The sequence below is a fragment of the Cryptotermes secundus genome, unplaced genomic scaffold (genome assembly GCF_002891405.2).
Source record: "Cryptotermes secundus unplaced genomic scaffold, Csec_1.0 scaffold1312, whole genome shotgun sequence".
NCBI lineage: Eukaryota > Metazoa > Arthropoda > Insecta > Blattodea > Kalotermitidae > Cryptotermes > Cryptotermes secundus.
In genome coordinates this window covers 21,477-46,792 of record NW_019731594.1, presented here as the reverse complement: position 1 = coordinate 46,792, position 25,316 = coordinate 21,477, and the positions used below count along the sequence as shown (strand labels likewise).

Below are 25,316 nucleotides of genomic sequence, written 5' to 3'. Positions count from 1 at the left end.
TTTAGATATAAAAGCAAAAATGGGAGTACAATGGGACAATATATCTGCTACTTCAAGACAATCTTCAACAGTCAGGAAAAAAGTATTGTACAGCATTCTAAGTAGACTTGACAGAGAAAATTATGTATGCATTCATGACTTGCCACTGGGATGTAGGAAAGAATCATAACATAAAAGAAACAAAAAAAAAATCTTTAAAAATGTGAGAGTTCAAATACTGGGGAGAAGAGTAACAAGCCAAAAGTACATTCCTGAAAACAATACAAATAGTTTAAAGTTAGGGAACCCTTGCTATATTTCATTCAAAATCCTTTTTCTTCCCATCCATCCCCTATCTACAAACATAAAGATTAAATCGCAAAATTCTATAATTTTACCTCTTGTTTTGTGTGGGTATCTCACCTACAGGATGAACATACCAATGGTGAGAACAGAATCTTTCCAAACTACACCAACCTACGTAAGTACATGGCAGATAAAAGGGCATTATAAGGAAACTTACTGTCATTTAGCACATATTAGCATGAAGTCTGGTAGAATGTTACCAACATTGGAAGAAACTGCTGCCTCCATCTTCAAGGCAGAAGACAAAGGCAGAAAGCACCTTCGGAACACTGGTGATGTTCTACCAGACTATACAGTGCCACATCTCAGAAGATGGTTATCTCCCTATGCGTAATAAGGAATTATGTGTGTTATCAAAGTGATCAAATCAAAGATGATGAGATGGAAAACACCTTCAGCACAAAAAAATGAGAAATGCATAGAAGAATATCACTGGAAGACCACTCAGTACATTATGTCCCTAATGTGTAAGGATTAACTTTTACCAATACCATTAAGTTATGCTGTAAAGTATGCCAAGTTAACATGGCTGCCAGAGAACCAGTATCCTGAATGCACAAATGATTTCAATAACTGAACATATAGCGATGAAGCAATGTACCAATGTATCACATAAACCAAAAAAAAGTGTTCAACGGTTGAATTCCATACAACACTACAACATACAGTGAATTTATATTTTCTTTGCCATATCACACTCACAAGTAACAGTTCTGTAAGCAGATCATATGCTAAATGTTATGTTTAATGAGAAAGAGTTGAAATATTTGTTACAGAAGTACAACAGGTCATATTCCTTAAAATTTTTGTAAGTCTATACAAAAATTCTGCCATCTATATTGACACAGCAGGCTGGAAAAGGCTTCACAGATGCTGTGGTAATTTGTGATATATGGAAATTACTGATAGCACTGTAATTACTTGTACTTATGAGTCATGTATACAGAGTGTCCCAGGAGGAATGTGCCAAACTTCAGGTGGGTATTCCTTATGTTAAAGTATGCCGATATAACCCAAAACACCTATGTCCAAAGTTGAACGGTTACGGAGATAATGGCCAGAGAAGTGTGAAACTTTGACCGGTGTTACACACTTGTTCATTACAAAATACATATTAAAACTGGCAGGAATATGTGGTTTCTGTAATCTTAATAATGTACGTAACATCAAATTAACTTGTGAGTGACATGAAGCCATAAAATTGAAGTACAAAATACTCGCTCGCTATGTTATAATTGTCCTTAGGGTTTCCAAGCACTATACATGACACGACTGGCAAGCGCTGACGTAACATGGCTGACTACGCTATAAGCCAACCACATAACTGTATTAAACGTACATTTACGGAAAATCTCTTTTGGAATTTCGTTTCCATTATCTCAGGTGGATTATTATGGGACCACGTATGCACATTTCGTAAATTATTTACACCGTCCAGGGTAGAAGACGCTTCATCATTGATTAAAATTACACTTAACAGTTCGGGATGAGCTTTTATCCAGTGGCACAAATCCATACACTGTGCATGGTCGCCTGGTTCCAGATGCTGTACCCTTTGAACATGGCAAGGATACAACTCTTCATCATGTAAAGTTCGCCACACCTGCATATGTGATACACCGATGCAGGAGGCCATTCTACAAGTGGACAGACATAGACTTCTCTGAACCATCTCAAGAATGTTCTCTCGTGTTTATCATTCATACATCCTCCCTTTCAGACTGCACAGAAAAACTCGAAAGAGAACCAGTATCATGCAATGTCTGGTGAATGCGTGTAAGTACACTTCGAGATGAAATCCTTCGACCGGGAAAACGCCTTTGGTTTTCTTCAACAGCAGCATGTGCATTGCCACCGCAAAATCCACACACAAAATGCATCTCACAATATTCCACGTGTGAAAACACAAGAGGCATTTCAGCAACTCATCACACAACTATACCAACCATTCACGACGACGACGCCACAACGTACTCTGTAGGTAGTGCATGAGCTTACGGCTAGTGTGAATCACGACACTCAAGGACAAACACATAAGAGGTCTCAGCTGACAGGTATAGTGCGTGGACCCACCAGAAGACCACACTTTTCTCAGGCCATTATCTCCGTAACCGTTCAACTTTGGACACAGGCGTTTTGGGTTATATCGGCATACTTTAACATAAGGAACACCCTCCCGAAGTTTGGCACATTCTTCCTGGGACACCCTGTATAAGTGGCCATGTATATCCATTCACCAATCCAAACCCCATCTACAGTCACATAATAATATGTGATAATACAATCAACAAAATTTCAGTCACAAACACATATATATTAATGCTAAATTTCCATGTGGGTAAAAAAAATGTGTTACAAAGCAGCTGGTAGGAACAAATTTTGGAAGCTAACTTGCTTCCATTCTTGAAGACATGTTGTGATACACTGGTTCACCTAGCTATTACCATCTTCACCTTGAACATGGAAACTGTCATGTTCTTCAGAATGCCCGCATATCCTTGTCGTCCCATCCCTCAGGTGTGGAAACAAGATTAGCTACAAAACCACCATAAAAGGCAGGAGATTTCTATACTTCATACCCAATGGAAAAATTGCAACTGTCTGTGTAATGATTATATATGCTATATGCGTGGGCATCTTCTCTAAAATGACAAAACCTTTGAACAAAAACTTTCTGCATACATTTAATTCGCACTATTAATATAAATCCTACCAAGGAAAATATGACGGACAAAAAATATGCTCAGAATCATTGAGTTTTTGGACTTCGTTCATCATCTGGTACAATAAAGAACCAGAGAACACTACATTTTGGAAACCAATGCACAGGATTAATCGCATGATGCTGTGAAACCAACTTTTGCCTACCGTTAGGGCCATCTGTGGAATAAAACCTGAACCCTTGAAAGTAAAATCTTATACAAAACCATTAAGAATCTGTGTGATCCTACTGATCTCCCTTGTGAGTTGCTAACCTCATTGCTAAGGAGGATCCAGGTGGGAGAGAGGTTCAAACTGGGTTGACTGATCGGATTGGTTAAGCATGTCATATGGGCCCATTCCTTGTATTTCCTATACATACTGTTTGGTACTTTCGATTTCCTAAATCCTAGCTTCATCCCAGCCTATCCTATGAGACATGTTGTTTTAGAATACCGGATGATTGACAAAGTCCAAAAACCCAGTAATTCTGAGTATTATACACCATCATCATAACCCTTTACATCCTGCATACCAAATGTGGTTACAAGGTTAACAGATTCTGTACCATAAGACAGGACATAACTCATAAGAACAGAATCAGTGGGACAAAACATGCTAAAGCTGCTAATATACTTAAAAAATATGCAGGCTGTAACTAAGAAATCTTCAATTTATGCACATTACTGGACTTCTATTAACCTTACCTTCTTCATACTAATATTATTTTCAAGATTATCCTCTCAATAGAAATAATAAACCAAACCTATCACACAAAAGATTAACTGAATTTATCAGAAAACCAGAGCTTTGATGAACAAGGTTCTAAATCACACAAACAAAATCCATTTTATAAATACATGACTTCAGTAACTATAACACTGTGTTAGTCACACATCCTTTATGGAGTACATAATAAAATACAATTGGCCATACTTGTGAGGGCCTGATAAAAATTTTGAATTACTTCCCAATAGCACAAATCTGTAGCTACAGACATACCATTGATAATTCTACAGAATATTAAATGTTATGCTAGTTCCTAAACTTTAAAAATTTGGTATTTCTGGCACTCCTGTGAAAGAGTTTTGTTACAAAAAATGATGCTGGAGACATAACACCATATGAATATAATTTTGCTTAGATGGAGAAAACAAAGCAACAAGACATGCAAACCACACACCCTTCCAAAGGGGGTCCCTACATACTGTTAACTTATTCAATTATACTTTCATGAACTTTCATCTTTAGTAAAACATATATGCTCTGGAGAACAGTGGAGCATGGGTCTGAACTTTAACTTAAGCAAAAATACACAATGCTATGGTATTAGTACATAAAACCTAGACACACAATACTCTCACAGCTGAATGAGCTTTATGCACCACTGGAAATGAATACTACATCTCGTTTTATTCCCTTCTCAGGGCCATGCTAGTAAATGATCCGCTTTCCCTTGTTTATTTGTATTCATTTATGCTATGAACTGAAACCCTGAATCAACAGAATGCCATAAGAAAAAATAAGCATCACCTTTAATGGGAATAACAGAATAAAATATATAAGGTCATACTAGAAGTTTAGCCTGGTGACCTGCTTACTGCATGAATTAATACATATTTTCAACACCCATTTGTGTGTAAAATGTTACTGACCCCAAAACATACTGTTGAAACTCCTGGGCAAAATTACAGACAGTGATGTAAATAGAAGCGCAAATGATGATGACAAAGATTAAATTTTACGATTCCTAAGATGAGTAGATCTGTAGTCTTAGCATAAATTCTTTGAATTTTGGAATTAATGTTAATGACTGGCATTCTCATGACAGGTACATAATCTAAAATTATATGTTGTGGCAAGGTATCCTAAAAAATGAACTTCATATGACATATGCATGTTACAACCCATTCAAGCACAGTGGAACCTCACATAATGCGCATAATTCGTTCCAGAATCTTACTCGTAATGCGAAACACTCGTTAAGCGAAACAATTTTCGCATATAAATTAAAGTAAAATACGATAATGTATTCCATGAAAAAAAAAAATACCCAAAAAATTTTATGTAACGTTTATTCAAAGAAATTATATATACATTGTTAAGGAACATGAAGCATCTTCATCTTTTCTTCTACGCGGAATGATCCAACCTGGAATGCGAATTCGATTTGCAGAAAAAAAAATCGAAATAATTAGTTTATTATTTATGATACACATCTAATTCTAGAGACATTTGTTTTTGCTGACGTGTCAAACTTTGGTGAAAATGCGACACAGCATTATCATTACATAAATTTGTAGCGTGCATAGCCACTGCCTTATTAGGGTGATGCTTCTCAGTGTACAATGCAACAGTTTCCTATGCTTTCAGCATTTCACTTATTGCGCCAGAAGATTGTTGCTTTGCTGTTTACCTCCTCCTCCTCTGACAAACTCTCCTCCACAACTTCTTGCTGTGAAACACAATGCAACTCCAAATTGTGCAAATTGTTTATGTAGACCGATTGTATGTGCGTGCTTGATCAGCTACGCTCACACCTCGTTCTCGCTTTTCAATGATTCTACGTTTCATTTCTACGGTTATTTTTATTCTCTTATGGCTGCCTTTTTGTGGCTTTTTCTTCAGGGACACTTTTGCAAGGGAACTTTGCAAAAAAAAAATCACAAATAATATGTCTGAACACAAGTTTGGAAAAATGTGTGATCACAAGTGACACTAAGATGCTAGCAGAACGAGTGCTAAACATAGACTGATGTAAGAAGCGCACAATCCGGAACTTCCACTCTCGTCATATGTTATGCAAAACGTCTCTCGTTAAGCGAGTCATTTTTTTACAATTTGTTTAGCTCGTCATGCGAATTACTGATTATGAGGTGCTCATTAAGCGAGGTTCCACTGTATCAGTATTCTTAGCTCTGATTACTCCAGATACAAATCACAAAATATCCTCTGAATTACTGTTTCAATGCTGAATCAGGAAACATATGGTCCACCAACTTCTGAAACAAATTGAAACCCAGACTGCACTAGATATAGCACACGGTTTCTAAATTACCTCTCAAATATCTCAAAATGTATTTTGTTTGTACTGTTATGAAAATCAAAAACATTCATGTTAAACTTTACTGCAGTATAATAAGGCAAGAACTGTAAATTCAGATGCACAACCATATCCCTCCCATACAAACCACACGTACAGAGCTTTTTAACTTTGTTGACTGGTTCCATGGCTCTGCTCTTCACGGCGACTGGGCGCCACCTGCTGCAAGGCACATAAGAATTCTGTAGATGAATCAGCATGCCTGATGGCTGATAACATCTGGAATGAAGGGAAGTAATTAACTTGTGGACCAATCATATTTCACGGTAGCAAAGCAGTCCATGCGTGGGAGTTTGTTTGGGATTTGCAAGCAGCAGGCAGCAGTTATCAGCTCCATTAGTGAGTTGTTCTCAGCTAATGCACAGTGTGGTATGTCATGCTGTGGTATACTTTAGAGCAATGTGTATTTCTGTATGACACCTGTGTCAAATACGTCTGCAAGAAAGTGTAGGCAAAAATTCCAATGTCAATTTCATGATGAAAGAGTTCCCGGCAGACAAACAATTCATAATTTGGTGAATAAACTTAGAACAGGGCTCTTAATAGTCAAGAAACAAAAACATAAGCACCAAGTGTTTACTGAGAAGTTAGATGACATAGGGGTTAGGCTTGAACATAAACAAAAAACACAAACTCCACAGTTTTAGTCCACAAGTGAACTATACCGACTGAGCGACTGCTGCTTGTTGAAGTTAGTGACAACTTTAGCGGATAGAGGGCGTCACGTGGTCAGTGCAATGAATCCCCACGGCCGTTAATTTCGATTTTCTAGGCTGGAGCTGCTATTTCCTTGGCATAGCTCATCAATTATCCTCATGACACTGAGTGGACCCCATTCCAGACCCACTACTTCTTAGAAAATCTGGTAGCGCTGGGAATCGAACCCAGACCTCTGGATCACTAGCCAGGAACTCTTGACCACTAGACCACAGAGGCCGTCATACACCTAGAAAATCACTGAAACGTCTAGCTCAAGAGACTGGAGTGTCAAAGTCTAGTGCAAGAAAGGCAACATAAATGCTGAAGCTTAGACCCTATAAAACAACAGTAACCTATGTCCTGCAGCTGCGCAATCCAGTTAGAAGGGTTCACTTTTGCAGTTGGTTTCTACAGTCTGTTGTCGAAGGTGAAATCAAACTGCAACTGACATTCTTTTCTGATGAAGCACGGTTTTACATACAGGGATACGTGCAAAACAATTGCTACTGGAGTTCACAGAATCCATATCTAAAAACCATGAAGTCCTGCTCCATGCAGTGAAAGTTGGTGTCTGGCGTGCTATAAGTGCAAGGATTGTTGAGCCTGTGGTATTTAATGAAACAACTGTAAGAGATATCTACATGTAGATGGACGGCATTTTCAACATCTCCTGTGATCTTTGAATCATAACTACTTCATTCCAAATGTTATCAGTTGGGCATGCTAATTCATCGGCAAGATTTGTATGCACCTCATGGCAAACAGTGCCCTGATCACCGTGAAATGCAGAGGTGTGGAACCAGTCAACAAAGTAAATATCCTCCCTGTACAATCCCAGGCACCTGAAACAAAGTCGGAAATAACCCTATCATCAATTGGATGAATTATATTATTGCTTGTGATGCACATGTTGAAATGTCAGTAAAAGGATACTAAAATCCCATAAGAAACTAAATCATCACCACACAATAACGAAATGTTCAGAGTAAACATGCTTAAGAAAATACAAACCTCCAGCACATTCTGTATTCCAATCTAGGCAAGAGTACTAATTCGTTCACCTACCAAGCAACTCTCCGACACAAAATACATCAAGAATAAGTATGCTGTAAACCCGTTAAGATAAATAATGGATATTCTAGTAAAATCCCAATTTAGTGTTCTTGCATTTAGTCAAATCCTGTATTTGCTAAACATTTTATATGCTCCTAGCCCAACATAAACAATACACTACTTTCCTGCATTCAGTAAATTTCAACCCAGTACATAACCCACTTCTCACATAAGAAATCTGTGATTATCTGAAACTTGGTACCTCAATTTATTGCAACTGTAGAGAAATAAACATTCAATATTCACAACCAAAATCACAGACAAGTGACATCATATATTAAACACACCAGCCACATCACTTGTGGCATCAGAGTCACCTTGAAATCTTGATAGCTGTGCTTTGTGTGGGGTAGTAAATTTCATCATGAGAATTCTGCAACATTATATTTCAGCATCCTGTTGCACCAGTTAATCTTATCATTTAAAATTTCAGTTTGTGAACAAATAAGTGAATGTAACCATGACAGTAAAGAACAATCACACAACCATCAACCATTAATGAATGATAGAGAAAAAACTGGAATTTTAAATACTGAGACCAGAATTCTGTATTTTGTTACCTTTTTAATTTCATATGTTATTCATGATTTTAAAAATTAATTTTATATTATTATGTAACTTCACTTCTCTGTGTAAAGACAATTTCCATCTTCCAGAATTTAGTTCATGTCATTAACTGTTTTAGAAATTAATCTGACATTACTGATTATGTATAACTGTATTCATTATGTGGGAACAGTTTCCTGACCTACATATGTAAATAAATTATTTTATCGATATATATATATAGCAAATCTTATAAGATGAATGAGCTCTAGATGTAATTTTCCAAAAGACCCCATTTACTGAAACCTCAATCTTTGGCAATAAAATCAACCTGCAGAGATCATTAAATAGGGATTTCACTGAATGTCTGAGAAAGCAACTTTCCAAAAATTTTAACTGAATTAACCAAACACTACTTTGAAAACTTAAAAAAAATATTAAGACGTACCATTTTTAACTGTAGTATATCAAATTGTGAACTGTCAATGCTACTGCAACATTTATTTCCACAATTCAAATGATCAGCCTTTTCTCGCATTTCAAATGCGTTATGCATTTGTCAGTACTTACCTAGCTGCTTTTATGTTCTTTACAGCCTAATCCAATCTGTCCAACTGGTGGGATGCTAATCAGCTTATAAAGGTAAACACTCTGAACAATGCAGACTATAAACAAGAATGTGAGAACCTAATTTTCCTATCCAAATAAAACAGAAAAAAAATCAAGCTGAGTTTCTTATAGTACAATAACAATTGCTTAGGAGTTCTTGTGCTACACCATCTGTCCCCTGACTGACAGCACTAAATTCAATTTCTCAGCAAAAGCACATCTTACAGTTAAACAAATCTGAAATATTCACTGCATGGTTTGATCCTACAATCGCATTCACTTGCAAAAGCAAATACATATGACATATCCATACAATCTGAAACTGAATTAAACATATTGTGGAAAAAAATAATTTTAAATGTGATTCTTCTGTTTTGCAAACTGCAATGACAAGTTACCCTTAAAAGAAAGTAACAGTGAATAACCTACCACTTGAAGGGCAGCCATGTTAAGAAAACCAGTTCCAGTAAAACACAAAGCGAACTCACTCTTCCAACATCCAAAGCACTATTTGGTTCACTGCACTGCACTGTGGGCACAAACAGGCAGGCAGACACAACACTTCAACAACTTCATCTCAAGCGAGCGCCAAGGAAAATGCTAGACTATGTCCTCTTTTTGATATATTTCTTTAGTAATAACAAAATGGGCCCTTTCAAGTCCAATACGTAGAACCATTCATTTTAAAACAGATCCTGTGAACAAGAGTTCTATTTAACTGGGGAAAGAACCAACCAAAAACCACTCACTTGGAATTTCACTGCCCGGGCATGCCCACACACCCCAACGATGCACAAATTGTGGAACCAAATTATGCTAATATACCCACTCTCCCAAAACGGTGCACCTTGATTTTCTAAAGTTCCAGTAAGAAAAAGGAAGAGGTCTCCTTCGGGCAGGACAGTTCGAAGAGGGAGAAGGAAGGACATCTATTAGACACTTGTTGTCTTCATGTTTTCTTGGATGCCGAACCTATATACTTATGTATAATGTCTTATAATAACTATTGGCAGACGAGGCAGAACTGGCTCGCATGCAACATTCAGCGTGGAGGTTTCAACTGATACTGAACACAACTGCATCACTCCCGATAAGCGAAGCCTTGGCCACTCGCATGTGTGTGACTGTCCAATATGTGACCGATTCAATCAAACGATTCATGAGTCCCAAACAACTACTACAGAGTCCTGTGTACCTCCCAGATATGTGGTGGTTGTTGTTGTGACCAGCACGTCCTGGTGTACCAAATGATCTAGGCAGCGATCGAAGGTGTGGCGGTGGTGGAAGACCCTCTCGACGTCGCACTGAATGGGGTCTCACAAGTCTTGCAGCTTCCTTTGACTTGCGTAGGATGGGAGTCATATCTATTCCTTCATCCACTGGGAACAGACGACACAGCTCTTCTGCCACTCGTGGCTCTATTTCCTGCATGGCAAATACAACAACAATCAAACATACAATTTATTTCCACACCCAATGTTAATGTAGTCTATGCACGTGGTATTGTTTCATTGGCTTACCTGGCCATCTCTGCCAATCTTAACAGGTTTCCCTTCATTCCAAGGATTGTACAGGTGTTGGGTCTTGTTGAATGGTAGCTCTTTCCTGAAATTATTAACTAAAACTTCAAAAACACTGATATAAAACTAAAATCAGAACCAGGACCAGAAAGAGCACTGACAATTAAATTGAGGGCAACGATTAATTTTCAGAAGGAGGTTATCTGACTAATTTATGTACAAAATTAACACACTACTTGCATGTATAATTTTAAGATTGTTCTTCAAAAATCATATTAATTTGGGGAACAGTAAAATCACCATTTAAGCTTTGCCTTTCTGTACCTTAACCAGTTAAGTGTACACAGTCTCTCAGGAGGAAAGGTCAATATTCTGGGAGGTCACTGTATGGAACTTCATCTTCATAGATTTGTACATACACTAGTACCAGCTCACAACTGTAACAGCCATATTAAACTCACCTGCAAACCCAATCCACTTTGAACACACCACCCAGTGCTTTGGCAGAAAGGCCTGGAGGTAGAACCCACGAGATGGGTGGCACATCTCTTCGAGACTCACAATCCAGTCGAGCCACTCCTAAAACAAAAAAAAAATGAATTATATGAAAAAACACCAATTTATCAATATATTGCATCACAGTAGCACAAAATAACAAATCTCACCTGCAAATTTTCCACTCTCTTTGACAGAGAAAATCAACAGCACATTGCGTGATTCCCTAAATGCTTGATTTAACTTGGCCTCATTCTGCGGAGGAGTAGACCATACTCCTTTTGCTTTAGACAGTGTCACATTCTCAGCATTATTGCTTTTGATTACAAAAAATCGTGCATCACGAAACAAATAATTAAGCTTTGTTATGTAATCTGGAAAGACAAAAAACATGTATCAGAGAAGCATATAAGTATGAAAGTAAGTATATTCAACTCTCCAATCACTGTCCTGCAAGTATCTAAAAATTTCATGTCTGAATCAGTATGTATATAATAAGACTTCATAATGTAGCATGTGCCAGTCACAGTAGCCGAGCGGTCTAAGGCATGCACTGTCTTCGCTCGCTCGAATGCCAGGATCGTGGGTTTGAATCCCACTCAGGGCATGGATGTTTCTGTGCATTTTTCTGTGTTTGTGTACAGGTAGAGGCCTTGCGACGAGCTGATCACCCGCCCAAGGAGTCCTACCAAACATGTAAGATCTAGAAAAACTGAAGTGAACAGAGAAGTTCATGAGGTAGGCCCAGGCCCACTGGGGCTGTAGTGCCAAGGGGGGGAAAAAATGTAGCATGTAGTACCGCTGCTAAGCAATGACTGTAAACAATGCCCACTGCTAGGCAACAAATTCCTAACAAGCAACAATTTAATAGCAACAGAGGAACAGTGTTTTCTGTGTGGCATGCTAAGAAACAATTGAACAGCAACAGAGGAAGAGTTTTCTGTGCAATCCATGCTGGGATGTTATAAGCAGGCCAATTAGGGACAGTTGGTTCAGTGTGGTGCAAGGAAGTGAAGGCTTTTTGATGAGCTAGTCGGTTAGTTTGAGAACTGCAGTTCAGTTGTTGTGTGCTGTTTCTGTTAGAAGCTAGCAGCTAAGGCACAGGGATGGTTTGGAAACCCAAAGTAAGGGGAATGTCTGCTTTAGGCAGCTGTTACCAGGCAATGACTGGTGAAGAAACACTTAGTTCATACTATAGTGAATTGATGAGTTTATGAATTAGTGACAGCGTTATAGTCACTTGTAGTTACATTCTGTAAGTGTGCTATAAATTCTATTACCAATCTAAACCCTGTCTATAGTCACTCTATCACGTGACACTAATGTGTTTCACCAGTGTATTTTTACCTGTAATGTAGATCATTTTCCATTTCAGTCCCATTAACTTTCCTGCCATTTCAAACATTTTGGTTCCCACAAAATATGCATTATTTTGTTTCAATTCACCAGGTTTTGCATGACCTTACTGTGCCTCGTTGACATTTCTTTATTCTCAACCATGAGTTATTCTGAAGACTTAGCAAGCATTCTGCAGGCATCATTTTAACTTCCAATTTTTTGGCAGCTTTCAAGTTAGTCACTGTCATTTTTGCTGAGTCTGCTGCATGCACTGCAGTTCTATCTAAATTTATGTCTCTGATAAGGCAAGATGGCAACAAAAAACAAATGAAAACCACCTACTTAGAAGTAAACCAAAACAAACTATAGGCCATTGACAAACACAGGGATTCATATTTCCTTTCCACAAAACAGTGTGGGCTATACTGGTCCATGATGGATTTCTTGTCTGAAGAAATGTATGTGTTTTATAGTAAACCAAGTACACTGAATTCATAAAATATATCTATTTGGGTCCATCTCAAACGTTTCTTTTATGGAAATGATTATATGCTATTTGTATGATGGCAACTGAAGCCAGGATTGTCCAATGAGTATAATGATTGGCTATGTGCTGGATAGCCAGGGTTCAATTTCTGGCAGAGGCAAGAGATTTTTCTCAATTCCACAGCATCCAGACTGGCTCTGGGGTCCACCCTTCTCCATTCCACAGCATCCAGAATGGCTCTGGGGTCCACCCAGCCTTCTCTCTCTTGGGTACCAAGCGCTATTTCCCTTGGGGGAGAGGGGGTAAATCAGCTGGAGCATGAAGCTGATCACTCACTTCAATCTAGTGCCAAGGTCAAGAATGGTGGAGCTATACCTCTACTCCCCATGTGTCTTTAAGGCATGGTGATAAGCACAAGGACAGCTTTGCTTTACTTTACTTTACTCTGTTGTTAGCTATGTAGAGTGACAGCAACCAGATCACACCAATGCCATCATTTACCATGATGTAGCAATATGGGGCTCATATCATACATAAATCCAACCATGTTCAACACCTGTTGTGCCTCCTTTACCCTGCTACCTTGGAAGCGGCTGGGGCACATTTGGTTATGGGTTTAGATTTCTGTAGTAATGTCCTTTAAGGAAAGAGTTCAGTGTTATGTCAGAAATGAATCCCACGTCTTAACATATCTCCTTATATATCACAGGCACAACTATCTCCAAAAATAATCCTCTATTTACATCCCCAAGCCCATCTCTCAGCCAGCAGAACCCTCAATCATACCTCTCCAAACAAAATTGCAGTCTCAAAGAGTCTTAACTGTAGGAAATTAATGTGAATGAAGGTGATACATATATGTTTCAGAAACTGCTGGCAAAAAATGAAGACATGAACACTTGGTTTCTTTAAAGCATAACATTCATTATTACTTCCCAAATATATCTGTTGACTGCCATGACTGGATAAGAAATCCATCTGTTGAATCTGAAAAATGAAGTTAAGTCTTACAGAAGAAGAGTTAACCGAAATTTGCAATGATTAAAGCACTCTGAAACTTCATTTGATTCCCTCTGGATACCCATGAAAGTAGGTAGAGCACGTGAAGATTTAATGCCATCTTTCACGTCATATTTGTGCTAATGAGGATTCTACGGATTTGTCAACATGAAAAGTAAAAAGGAAGAAAATGAATGAAGTCAACTGAGGATGAAATGTGATTATATTTTGTATAAAATCTGTCCCATCATTAAAGAAATACATAAATGTCACCAATCCCATCCTTTACATTAAATGTCTTACTTAAATGATATTATTTAATTTACTATTTTGTCTTTTGTAATAAATATACATTAAAAGACTTCCGTTCATTCTTTTAGATCTCTTAAATTATTAAGCTACAAGGAGTTCCCACGATTATAATACAGGGTGATTCACGAAGTTTTACCCCGGCTTGTGGTACACATTCCTGGGGTTATTTCCTGCAAAATTCCTTATAAACTTGTGGTCGATTGTCAAGAGTTACAGAGTAACATCATTGTGAATGCAGCTTCCCACCTGGGCGACCACGTGTTCCAGTCAGCCGTGTCAGCAGATAAGGCAGACCGGCTAGAATGTTGCGCGATCCTAGGCAGAGCGATCCAGTAGTAAACAGGACGTTGCGTTGGTGATTTTGTGAAGTTAAGATGCCGTACACATTTTCCACTGAGGAATACGCCAATATGGTGTTTGTTTTGGGTGTATGTGATGGAAATGCGAGAGCCACTGCTGCCGAATATCACCGGCGTTATCCTAATTGCAGGATTCCAAAACCTAAATCCAGTACCAGTACATTCAACACATTAAGACAAACTGGTTCTCTCCCCAGCGTTCGTATACAACATGAACAAAATCCTCAACATGAATTGTGCAAAGAAGAAAACATTCTCGATGCTGTAGAGCACAGTCCGCGTGCCAGTACAAGACGTCTAGCTCGGCAGTTTGGTGTTTCTCAGTCCATGGCGTGGAGGACTCTTCATGAGAACAGGCTGCATCCTTATCATTTACAGCAAGTACAACACCTACAACCAGGAGACCGTGCTCTTCATCTGCAGTTCTGATACTGATTAAATGGAAATCGGCAGTTGTACAGCTTGATAATGTTCTGCAATGAGGAACAGTTTACACGTGACAGGGTCAACAACAGTCACAACTTACATGTTTGGGCAGACAATAATTCCCGTGCCACGATAGAATCGAATTTTCAACACCGACTCAGTGTCAATGTCTGGTGTGGAGTTCTGTATGATCAGCTAATCGGGCCGTTCATTTTTCTTGGCCACTTAACTGGTGAGATTTACCTCCACTTCTTAGAAGAATTACCACAGTTATTTGAAGATGTTCCTCCAGCAACAATACGTCGGATGTACTTTCAGCATGACGGGGCACCCATCACTTCTCCCGCGCAGTAGCAGCTCACTTGGATCGGCATTTCCCACAGCGGTGGATTGGTCGCGGAGGCCATAACACCTGGCCTCCAAGGTCACCCGATCTAACACCGTTAGATTATTGCATTTGGGGCTGGATGAAGGACATTGTGTACCAGGTAAAGGTACAAACACGTGAAGCATTGCTTGAATGTATTCTGGACACGGCGATGACAATAAGGGACAAACGTGTGGAACTGCAAAATGCTACAAGCCCGGTTCATGCGCATGTGACGCATTGTGTTGACGTGCAGGGAGACATTTTCGAAAATCTTATGTAAATCCAGTTGTCTTCTAAAGCACTACATTTAAAAGGAAACAGACTGATAGAAGGGTGTGATATGCAACCATTGATATGTTTACAGAATGGGATGCTGAAAATAATGTAATTTTGTAATATAAAATCGATGAAAAAGTTGCACAATGCAAAATTAAGAAACTGAAAAAAAAATGGTTTTGCAATGCTTCTTTACTAAAACATTAACGATTTAAAAGGTGTCTGTATTGTATTTCTAATTTGTTTTGACTGAAACTTGAAGAAAAAAAAAGATTTTTCACCAGTTTTCAAATTACTGTATCTATTTAATTATGAGTTGGATACAATTAGTATATTAAATTTTTTTGTTCTAAATTACCTCAGGAATGCCCTCCCTAAGTGGGGGTAAAACTTCGTGAATCACCCTGTATATACTTATAAGGTGCCTCCAGCTAAAAGTGTGAGAACCAATGTCATAAAGTAATACAATACTGTCAGCAAATACTGTGTGTCACTTTATTGAGGGCAAAGTCCCTGTTCTTGTTTGGATATCATGATTAAACTTATAACCATTTATGATAAAAGGCTGTCTATAATAAAGTAACACTGCCATTTCAGAATACTCAGAAAACAGTCACTCCTATAAATCATAAGGGATGCGTTAAAATGACTCTCTGGAGAAACTGTTCAAAAAAGTATAAAAAAGGTTTCAATTTTATAACTATGATGAACTGAAACTGAGATGATTGTTACATTACCGTAAGATTTCACTTTCCTCCCAGTCTTAGATCTCTTGGAACTGTGACCTATAAAAAGCAAAATTAAAAAATTTAGAGTTAAACGCCAAGAAAAGAGACCACTAGGAAGACCTAGATGTAGGTAGGAGGATAATACTGTGGAATATAGACCCGTTACTAGGCAATGACTGAGGAACAAACGAGACAACGGCCACTGCTAGGCAACAGCTTTGTAAATATGCAAGAGAACTGGCACCACTGCTAGGCAGAGGCCCATGCAAACAATGGAAGTACTGTTGGAAGCGGTGTTTTCTATGTGGTCTCCTACGAGGCCATATCATTCAGTGGACAGAGTTAGTTAGTGCAGTGCACTGGAGTGGAGCAAGTTGGTTGGTGAGAGTGAGTGAGTTGGAGGACTGCTGTGTTGAAGCTGGTTGCTGAGGCATAGGGACAGTCTGGGAACCCAGAGGAAGGGGAAAACCTCCCACTGAAAGTCGTTACCAGACGACTGGTGAGGACACATCAGACTGAGAAGACATAGTACATACTGTAGTGAACTGCAGTGTGTGTGAATTTGCGACAGTGTTATAGTTACTCATAATTACGATCTCTAAGTATTCAATAAATCCAATTACCAATCAAAACCCTGTCTACTGTCACATTCATACATGTAACAACGTGTGTCAGAAGTGGGACTGGACTGATGACTGTACTGGTTGGTTGTATCATCCGCCTACAAAAATTGAACAAATGATGGAACATCTGGTAGTGGCCACAGAAAAGCTGGATGCCAATACAGACGCCAAACAAGTAAAAATGGACGTGAACCTAAAAGAAATGAAAGCTGGCCAAAAACATCTGAAAAAAGAAATGCTGGCCAAGTCAGATGCCCATCATGAAAAGATGATGACCAGGATGGGACTCCCAGCTACAGAAAATGGAGGCCATGGTGGACCTCTTTGAAGAAATGTTGAACAAAATGGACACCACAATTTTGGAGGCCACAGAGGAGCAGCAGAAGTCCCTAAGGAAGAGGCTGCAGTGCAAACTATTGGAACACTGGTGGACCGATATGGGGACTGGCATCTAGCCGCAGGGCACCACCCATAGCTGAATAGACAGACCCACAGCGATGGTGGTTCCTGGCAGAAGTTGCCAACTGCTCGAGGACAGTTGACCGCCAGGCCATTCCTGCACCAGCCAAGGGACAAGGATGTCAGGGACCAAGCATGGACAATGTCATACAAGGAGCAACTAAAGGAAGGACACTCAGGAAGAGACGCCATGCATAACTGGAATGCAACAGCAGCATATGGGACTAAGGTCTAAAAGGGCAGCTACATTTAGGAAGCAAGAGGGCACTCATCAAGACCATCAGGCAGACTTTCAGGATGGAGACTGTGAAGCACACTGTTGGGTCTTCCATGAGAATTTGAAAAATGGGTGTTAAGATACTGTGGAGGAGCTGGTCATTGCCCAAATGAAAGAGGGGACTACTAGCTGCTTAATCGTCCTCCACACAGGAGCATCAACCACTCTTCGAACTTCTGCCCGCACTGACCGGAGGAAGATGAGGGTGGTACACCTGGATTGGCTCGCACCTTATCAGGGAACCACTAGGGATGAGCAGCCTTGAGGAGGGAACAGCAAGAGTAGTTGGAGAGTAATCACCATGAGAACCGTGCTACAAGGAAGGCAAGATCAATCACAGATGTTACAAGCACAGTCCTCATGGGCCGCGCCATAGCTCAAGCAGTTAGTCGCTGGCTTCCCACCGCTGCGGCCCGGGTTCGATCCTGGGGCTGGTAAAGTGGGATTTGTGGTGGACAAAGTGGTGCTGGGGAGGGTTTTCTCTGAGAACTTCGGTTTCCCCTGCCAATCTTCATTCCAACAAATTCTCCATCATCATAATCATCCAGGTCTGGTATAATAGGCCAATCAGTGGCCACCATGCCGAGTGGACCCAGTTGGACTACACGCCCCCCCCCCAGCAAATTAAACAAAATTATTACAAGCACAGTCCTTGGTAAAAAAAGAAATGGCAGCCAGTAGGCTCTTCAGGACGAACAGCCTTAGGGAGGGAGTAATGTGGCATATAGACCCGTTGCCAGGCAATGGCCATGAAACAAATAACAAGACAATGACCACTACTATGCAACAGCTTCATAAATACACAACAATACTGGAGCCACTGCTAGGCAGTGGCCTGCATGCAACAGTGCAAGTACTGTTGGAAGTGGTGTTTTCTTTGTGGTCCGCTCTGGGCTATATCACTTGACCAACTGAGTTACTTAGTGCAATGTAATGGAGTGGAGCCAGTTGGTTGGTGAGTGAGTGAGGGAGTGGACTGCTGCATTGAAGCTAGTAGCTGAGGCACAGAGACAGTTCAGGCACCCAGGTGAAGGGTAATTTACGCTGTTGGAAGCTGTCCTCAGACAACTGAAGACACAGCAGAATGAGAAGGCTTAGTACATGCTGTAGTAAACTGCAGTGTGTGTGAATTAGCAATAGCTCTACAGTTACTTGCAGTTATGATCTGTAAGTGTTCAATAAATCAAATTACCAATCCAAACCCCATCTACAGTCACAATCACACACGTGACAATATTAATACAGATCCTTGAGAAATAGGATGGCGTGATATCGACTGGATTTATCTGGCTCGGGGTAGGGAATATTGCAGGGCTCTTGTGACCATGGTAATAAACCTTCAGGTTCCATAAAATGGTGGGACATTCTTCAGTAGCTGAGCAACTGGTGGCTTCTCAAGAACTCAGCTCCATGGAGTACGATTACTACACCATTGCTGGGCAAAAATATGTTGCACGTAACAAGAATGTAAGGCTCTTAAGTCAGATGCTGTAACAACTGCTGTAACTGTAATAACCAACCCTCATGGTCACTTTTTAAAGACGACATTCTTTTCAGTCACCCTTGGAAGAATATTTCTTATATTCTTCCTATAAACAGTACATCCTCCCTCAAATTGGTTGTATCTCTAGGTAGTTATATATTTCTTAGTTGATTTCACTCCTGTAAAACATTTAGCAGCAACTATTCAGAGACACTCTGTCAGTATAGCGATGGGCTATGGGTCAGATGGTCAGTGTTCAATTCCTGGCAAAGCCAAGATTTTTCTCTCCTCCACAGTGTCCAGACCAGTTCTGGGACCCACCCAGCCTCTTATTCAATAGGCACTGCAGAGGCAATTTCCCAAGGTGTAAAGCAGTTGAGGCATGAAGCTGACCACTCAACTCCATACAGTGCCAATCTCAACAATGGTGGAACTATACCTCTACTCCTGCATATGTCTTCATGGCATACTGCTTAATTAAGCAGAGGGAAAATTTACCTTTATAATAAACAGTGATGTGTACATTTAATGTGCAAAAAGATTCACTGTCACGAGTAAATTATGGCGCGTTACACTGCTACAAGGGATCAAAAAAGATTGATGCCTTCAGAGAGATGAACCACAGTTAGAAAACCAAGAAAAGGGTGCAACATGTTCAATGAAGAAGTCCTGAGGGTCTGCAGTGTCATGACTTTATTACAGATCAGACAGCTGTCCCGGGATGATATTTTTCTACAACACGAATCAAATCTTTTTTAAAAAAAAAAATATATATTGTGAGAAACTGAAGGTCAAATGTTACATCAGGTGATGAAACCAAAACTACTCAATCTGAATGTGTTATATACTTGTGAAAAGAGCATTTCATTGGCTTAACCAAGTCCCAAACACAACAAAAGTTATGATAATTATTAGTGGAGGTGGCATACCAAAAAACACCAATACTTATGATTTTTGCACCCCTACTTAAATCTGCAAGGCACAGGGCACTAAACTTCTGCAATAATAGCATTTTCTACAGTCTTCAACTTTCACCGAAAATCGGGATGACTAAGTTGTGGACTGTGATGATCTGTCATGGAATGTCTTAAGCACAGTGATTAATCTGTGTCAACCTCAAGAACATTATCATCACCATAGTTATATTAATCCAAGAGGACAATAATCTCTCTTCCAAGTGTGCTTTCTGCATGAAAATACAAGCAACAACAACAAAAATATCACTTTTAAAACACATTTCTTTCTTCCCAGACTGTGAATTTTTCAGTCTGTTTTCGTAACAATGCCTCAGGAACTGTGAAGCATGCAAGGAATCAAATAATAGAATAATTATGACTAATAAGTGAAAAAAAGATATGGAAGAAAGTTATCATAGTCTATTTTAAGGCACTACTGTAGCATCATCTAGGAAAACTGTGAAAAATCCAAGGAAAGTTTGCCCTATACTTAGATTACAAAACAGATGTACTACTAACCACCATGATAAAGATTGGGCAGGATGGTCACAAGCCATAGAAAGACACTTGTCACTAGTCCACAGCATAAAAGTTCACGCACCGTGACAAGCTACTGACATGACTATGGTGCCTATGCTGCATACAGTTTTGAACCTGGTGTCATTTACGTTAATTCTGAGATCAAGCTTGCAAAAATCAAATTCATTTTAATTTAAGTGTGAAGCTATATAAACACAATGCTCACAGCCACAACAGTCAGGGAGCCCTTCTGATGTATATCAGGCATGTCCAACATGTTGATTGCGGGATGATTTTTGGTCGATCTAGTAGGTCTATAAGGAAATTATATGTGAAAAGCATGTAAATTCAAATGTAATATAATACAAGGTGGTTCAAATACAACTGGGACTGATAAAAAAAAACATAATTGCCAAACACTTACTTGCACATGTCAATCTTCAACGTACTCCCCTCCAGAGTCAACACATTTTTTCCAACTTTCTGGAAGCATCCTGATGCCCAAAAAAAAAAAAAAGACTTGTGGTTAGCGACGTATCCACTCCCGAACAGTCTGGATGACGGCGTCATTGTCCACAAACCACATGCCTTGCAAGTCTGATTTGAGCCTTCCGAACAGGTAGAAATCACTTGGGGCCAAATCAGGACTGTACGGCGGATGTGTCAGAAGGTTCCATTTCAATTTCAGAAGGGTTTCCATTGTTGTTTTGGCCACATGGGGGCGTGTATTGTCTTGAAGGAAGGCTACCTGCTTTCCACCTGTCTTCCGCTTGGATCGGATCTTTTCCTTCACGTCTGTTGCCAGGAGGTCTGTGTAATAAGCTGCAGTGACTGTTCTGGCATCTGTCAGAAAGTCTACATGGATAACCTCCTGCCAGTCCCAGAAGAATATTGCCATCACCTTTCCTGCTGAACAGCTCCTCCACACTCTCTTGGGTTTGGGAGAACTAGTATGCCGCCACTCGCGTGATGACTGCTGGGACTCAGGAATGAAGTTGTGCACCCACGTTTCATCGGTGGTCATTATAGACTTCAAAAATGCATCACATTCATCTTCAAACTGCTGTAGGAGACAACTGGCAGCTTGCATATGCACCGTTTTGTTCACGTTCATCAAAGCGTGTGGTACCCACCGTGCATTCACCTTGCGATAGTGCAGGTGGTATTTCACGATGTCTTCTACACTATCAACACTGATGGACAGCATTGCTCCAAGTTCCTTGATAGTGATGCGCCTATTCTCACGAATAAGTGAATAAGTGCATCTGCACGATCAATGTTTTGCTTGGTGATGGATGTTCACGGCCAATGATCATGCGGTTCATTCTCCACGCGCTCTCTGCCCTCTCTGAAGCACTTACACAACTCAAACACACAGGTCCGTGAGAGACACTCTTCCCCATACTGTTGTTGGAGTCTGTGGTGAATTTCAGCGGACAGGACGTTTTCTCCGAGGAATTTGATCACAATGCATTGTTCCACGCTCCGCGGTACCTTCTGTACGCTCATCCCTCTAGCAACTCCCAAACAACACTGAACAGGTTATAACCCTAACAGGAGGGAGAGTGGAGGTTGTGGCTACAATCTCTCAAGGTCGCACAGCTGCTGCGCAGTGCGGCTTGTTTACAAAAAAATCAGTCCCGGTCATATTTGAACCACCTACTATGATTATATTCAGATCTTGAAGGGAAAATACGTATTAGCCATTCCTATTTTTCTGTTCTTAATGAACAAGGTAAGTCTGTACTTTCAATGTATGTTGCTTTTACAACAGACATCATGTGTTGTATTATTTTTACCAATATTTTTGCCTAAAGCGAGGTACGACAATAGGAGGGGGGTGGTAGATCACTAGCAGTTTTGACACTAAAAAGTCGATCACAACCTGTTTGAAGTTGAACATGCCTGATGTATATGAATAACAGAAATGAATGAAAGTCACATCTACAAAGTAGCAGTTTAAAATCATATTAATGCTGAAGTCTCACTTGACAAATTCCTATGTTCACACACCTCTAAGAGTCCTCTCTGACTGAAAACTGCTTTATAGGGGTCTCATATGGGTAGAAATGTAAACATTCTGGTGTGATTAAACAGAATAATAGATGATGAATGAGGTTCTCTGGGGATTCCCTTGGTCTTTCAGACATCAACTGGGGTTTCATGAGGGTAACAATTCAAAGATGAAGTCCTGTAATATTCAGACAGCAAGACGATGCTGATTTAGTAATAGTGGGACATAAAATGAACCATTATTTAAACCTATGTCACCTTGAAGAGTCTACAAGGTAATTCAAAAACCACTCTGCAACTTCTAAACTCGGCAGTGCAACAACCAAGATAGACACAACAGAAAGGAGCAAATCAGTAGGTACAGAATAGCTCCAAGTTTGTTTGGGCAATAGGTGCCATGGCATACTTGCAGGTTTCACAGCTAGGGGGCAGTGAAGATGAAACATGGCAAAGACAGGGGATAAGAATTTGCCAAAACAAAGTCAACTGTGACAGTGCAATGGAGGTTTCAGACCAAGTACCACACAGACCCACCTACAGAGTGAACAATTTGTGAGTGGTACAAGAAATTCCAGCAGAGTGGCTGCCTGTGCAATGAACAGGCCAGCTGGAGACATTTGCTGAGACTATCAAGCGTGTGCAAGAAACTTTTGTTAGGAGTCCTCAGAAGTCAACACACAGCACGAACCAGGAAATGCTGATGTCTCAGTCAAGTATCTGGCACATTCTGTGCAAATGTCTTTGGCAAAACGATATCAGCAGCAGATGTTGCAGGAGCTGAATCCCCAAGATCACTATTTTCATTTCCAGTTCTGGGTGGAATTTCTTGTACCACTCATGAATTGTCATGTCCACAGGTGGTTCTGTGCGGTACTGGGTCTGAAACCTGTGTGGCACCATCACAACTGACCCAGTATTGGCAAATTCCAAGATACAGAACGCTTTCTTATCCCCTTCCCTTGCCACATTTCATCACAACTATGCCCTAGTGGTCAAACCTGCAAGTATGCCATAATGCCTATTACCCAAACAAACTTGGAGAGATTCTCTACCAACTGATACACTCCTTCCTGCTGTGTCTGTCTTGGTCGTTGTGTTGCTGAGTCTGAATTAACCTGTATAATATGAATTCATACCCATTAACCTTCTGCACACAGATATTTTATATTAATCTCTTCAACTGATGGCCTTTATAGTGTTGTATGATTTGCTGGTACATACATACTGTGCTTCAGAAACTGAAGACTGACATCAATTATCCAGTGATGACATGGAAGTTCATTAAAATACTCAGTCCCTTACTTCCAGACTCAGTCAACACCTCCCCATGCAGATCCTGCAGTAAAAACTTCACTGCAAACTAACTGTAGCCAAAGCATGTGAAAAACAAAGGGTTGGGGGATGACCTCTGCAACTTCACCTCCCCCTTCACCCCCCGCCAGCCAAAGGTATTTAGAATGTATCCTCTATGTTACTAAAGGACAAAAAGCATACTTTTATCCATCATCAATTCCTTTCATCCCCAGCATAAAAATTATTAACATACTTAAATAAAGGGGGTGTTACTTGAAAGAAAGTCATATCTGAGGCATAAAATCAAAGAGGGTATCACCATGAAACGAATGATAAAATCTGTAACTAAGAGCCATCTCAATTCTATCCTTTGCACACAATAATGTACATTATCTTCAACAAACTAGGGTTCTTACAATGTTACTTACAAACAAATTTCACTATATACCTGCAAACTGTGGATCATGGATCATATATGAACTAACTAGGTAACCACACGGAGCTCAGCCCTTCTTGAGATGCCACCAACAGTGCAGCTACCCAAGAACTTCCCAACATTTTAAGGAATCCAAAGATTCATTACCATGTTCAAAAGAGCCCTGCACCGGTCCCTATCCTCAGCCAGATCAGTCTACTAAATACCACACCATACTATCTCCCTAAAATCCATTTTAATATTATCCACCCACCCACATCTTGGTTGTCCTAGTGGTCTCTTTCCTTCTGGCTTTCCCACCAATATCCTATATGTACTCCTCTTCTCCCCTATTTGTGCTGCATGCGATACCCATCTCATCCTCCTTGACTTCATTATAATTATACTTGGCAAAGAGCACAAGTTATGAAGTTCCTCATTACGCACTTTTCTCCAACCTCTTATCAGTTCATCTCTCTTCAGTCCAAACATTCTCCTCGGCACCCTGTTCTCAAACAACCCTCAGTCTAGGTTCCTCCCTTGATGACAGAGACCAAGTTTCAAACAAATACAGAACCACAGACAAAATTATAGTTTTTTGTAATCTAATTTTTACGTTTTTAGACAGTACATGGGAAGACAAAAGACTCTGGACTGAATGGTAGCAAGCATTACCTAAATTCAATCTCCTCTAAATTTCCTCCTGAATCAGGTTTTAACTTGTTACAGTCATTCCCAAATATCTGTACTGTGCCACATTTTCAAAACATTTGCTCGCTATATTGATGTCACAATTTTTCCCTGCATTCTGGTGACAAGACAGCAACACATACTTAGATTTCTCTGCATTTGC

At 39.9% G+C, this 25,316-nt stretch overlaps 1 protein-coding gene across 1 annotated transcript in view; it reads right to left on the bottom strand.

The window, feature by feature from the left end:
- LOC111867259 (YTH domain-containing protein 1) overlaps positions 1–25,316 on the bottom strand; it is a gene marked incomplete at its 5' end in the record, with an annotated part of 56,324 nt that overhangs the window by 11,585 nt on the left and 19,423 nt on the right. Inside the window, 5 exon segments of the mRNA XM_023856938.2 lie at positions 10,311–10,540; positions 10,636–10,720; positions 11,097–11,214; positions 11,301–11,504; positions 16,435–16,482. Coding sequence (XP_023712706.1) covers positions 10,311–10,540; positions 10,636–10,720; positions 11,097–11,214; positions 11,301–11,504; positions 16,435–16,482 — 685 coding nt within the window.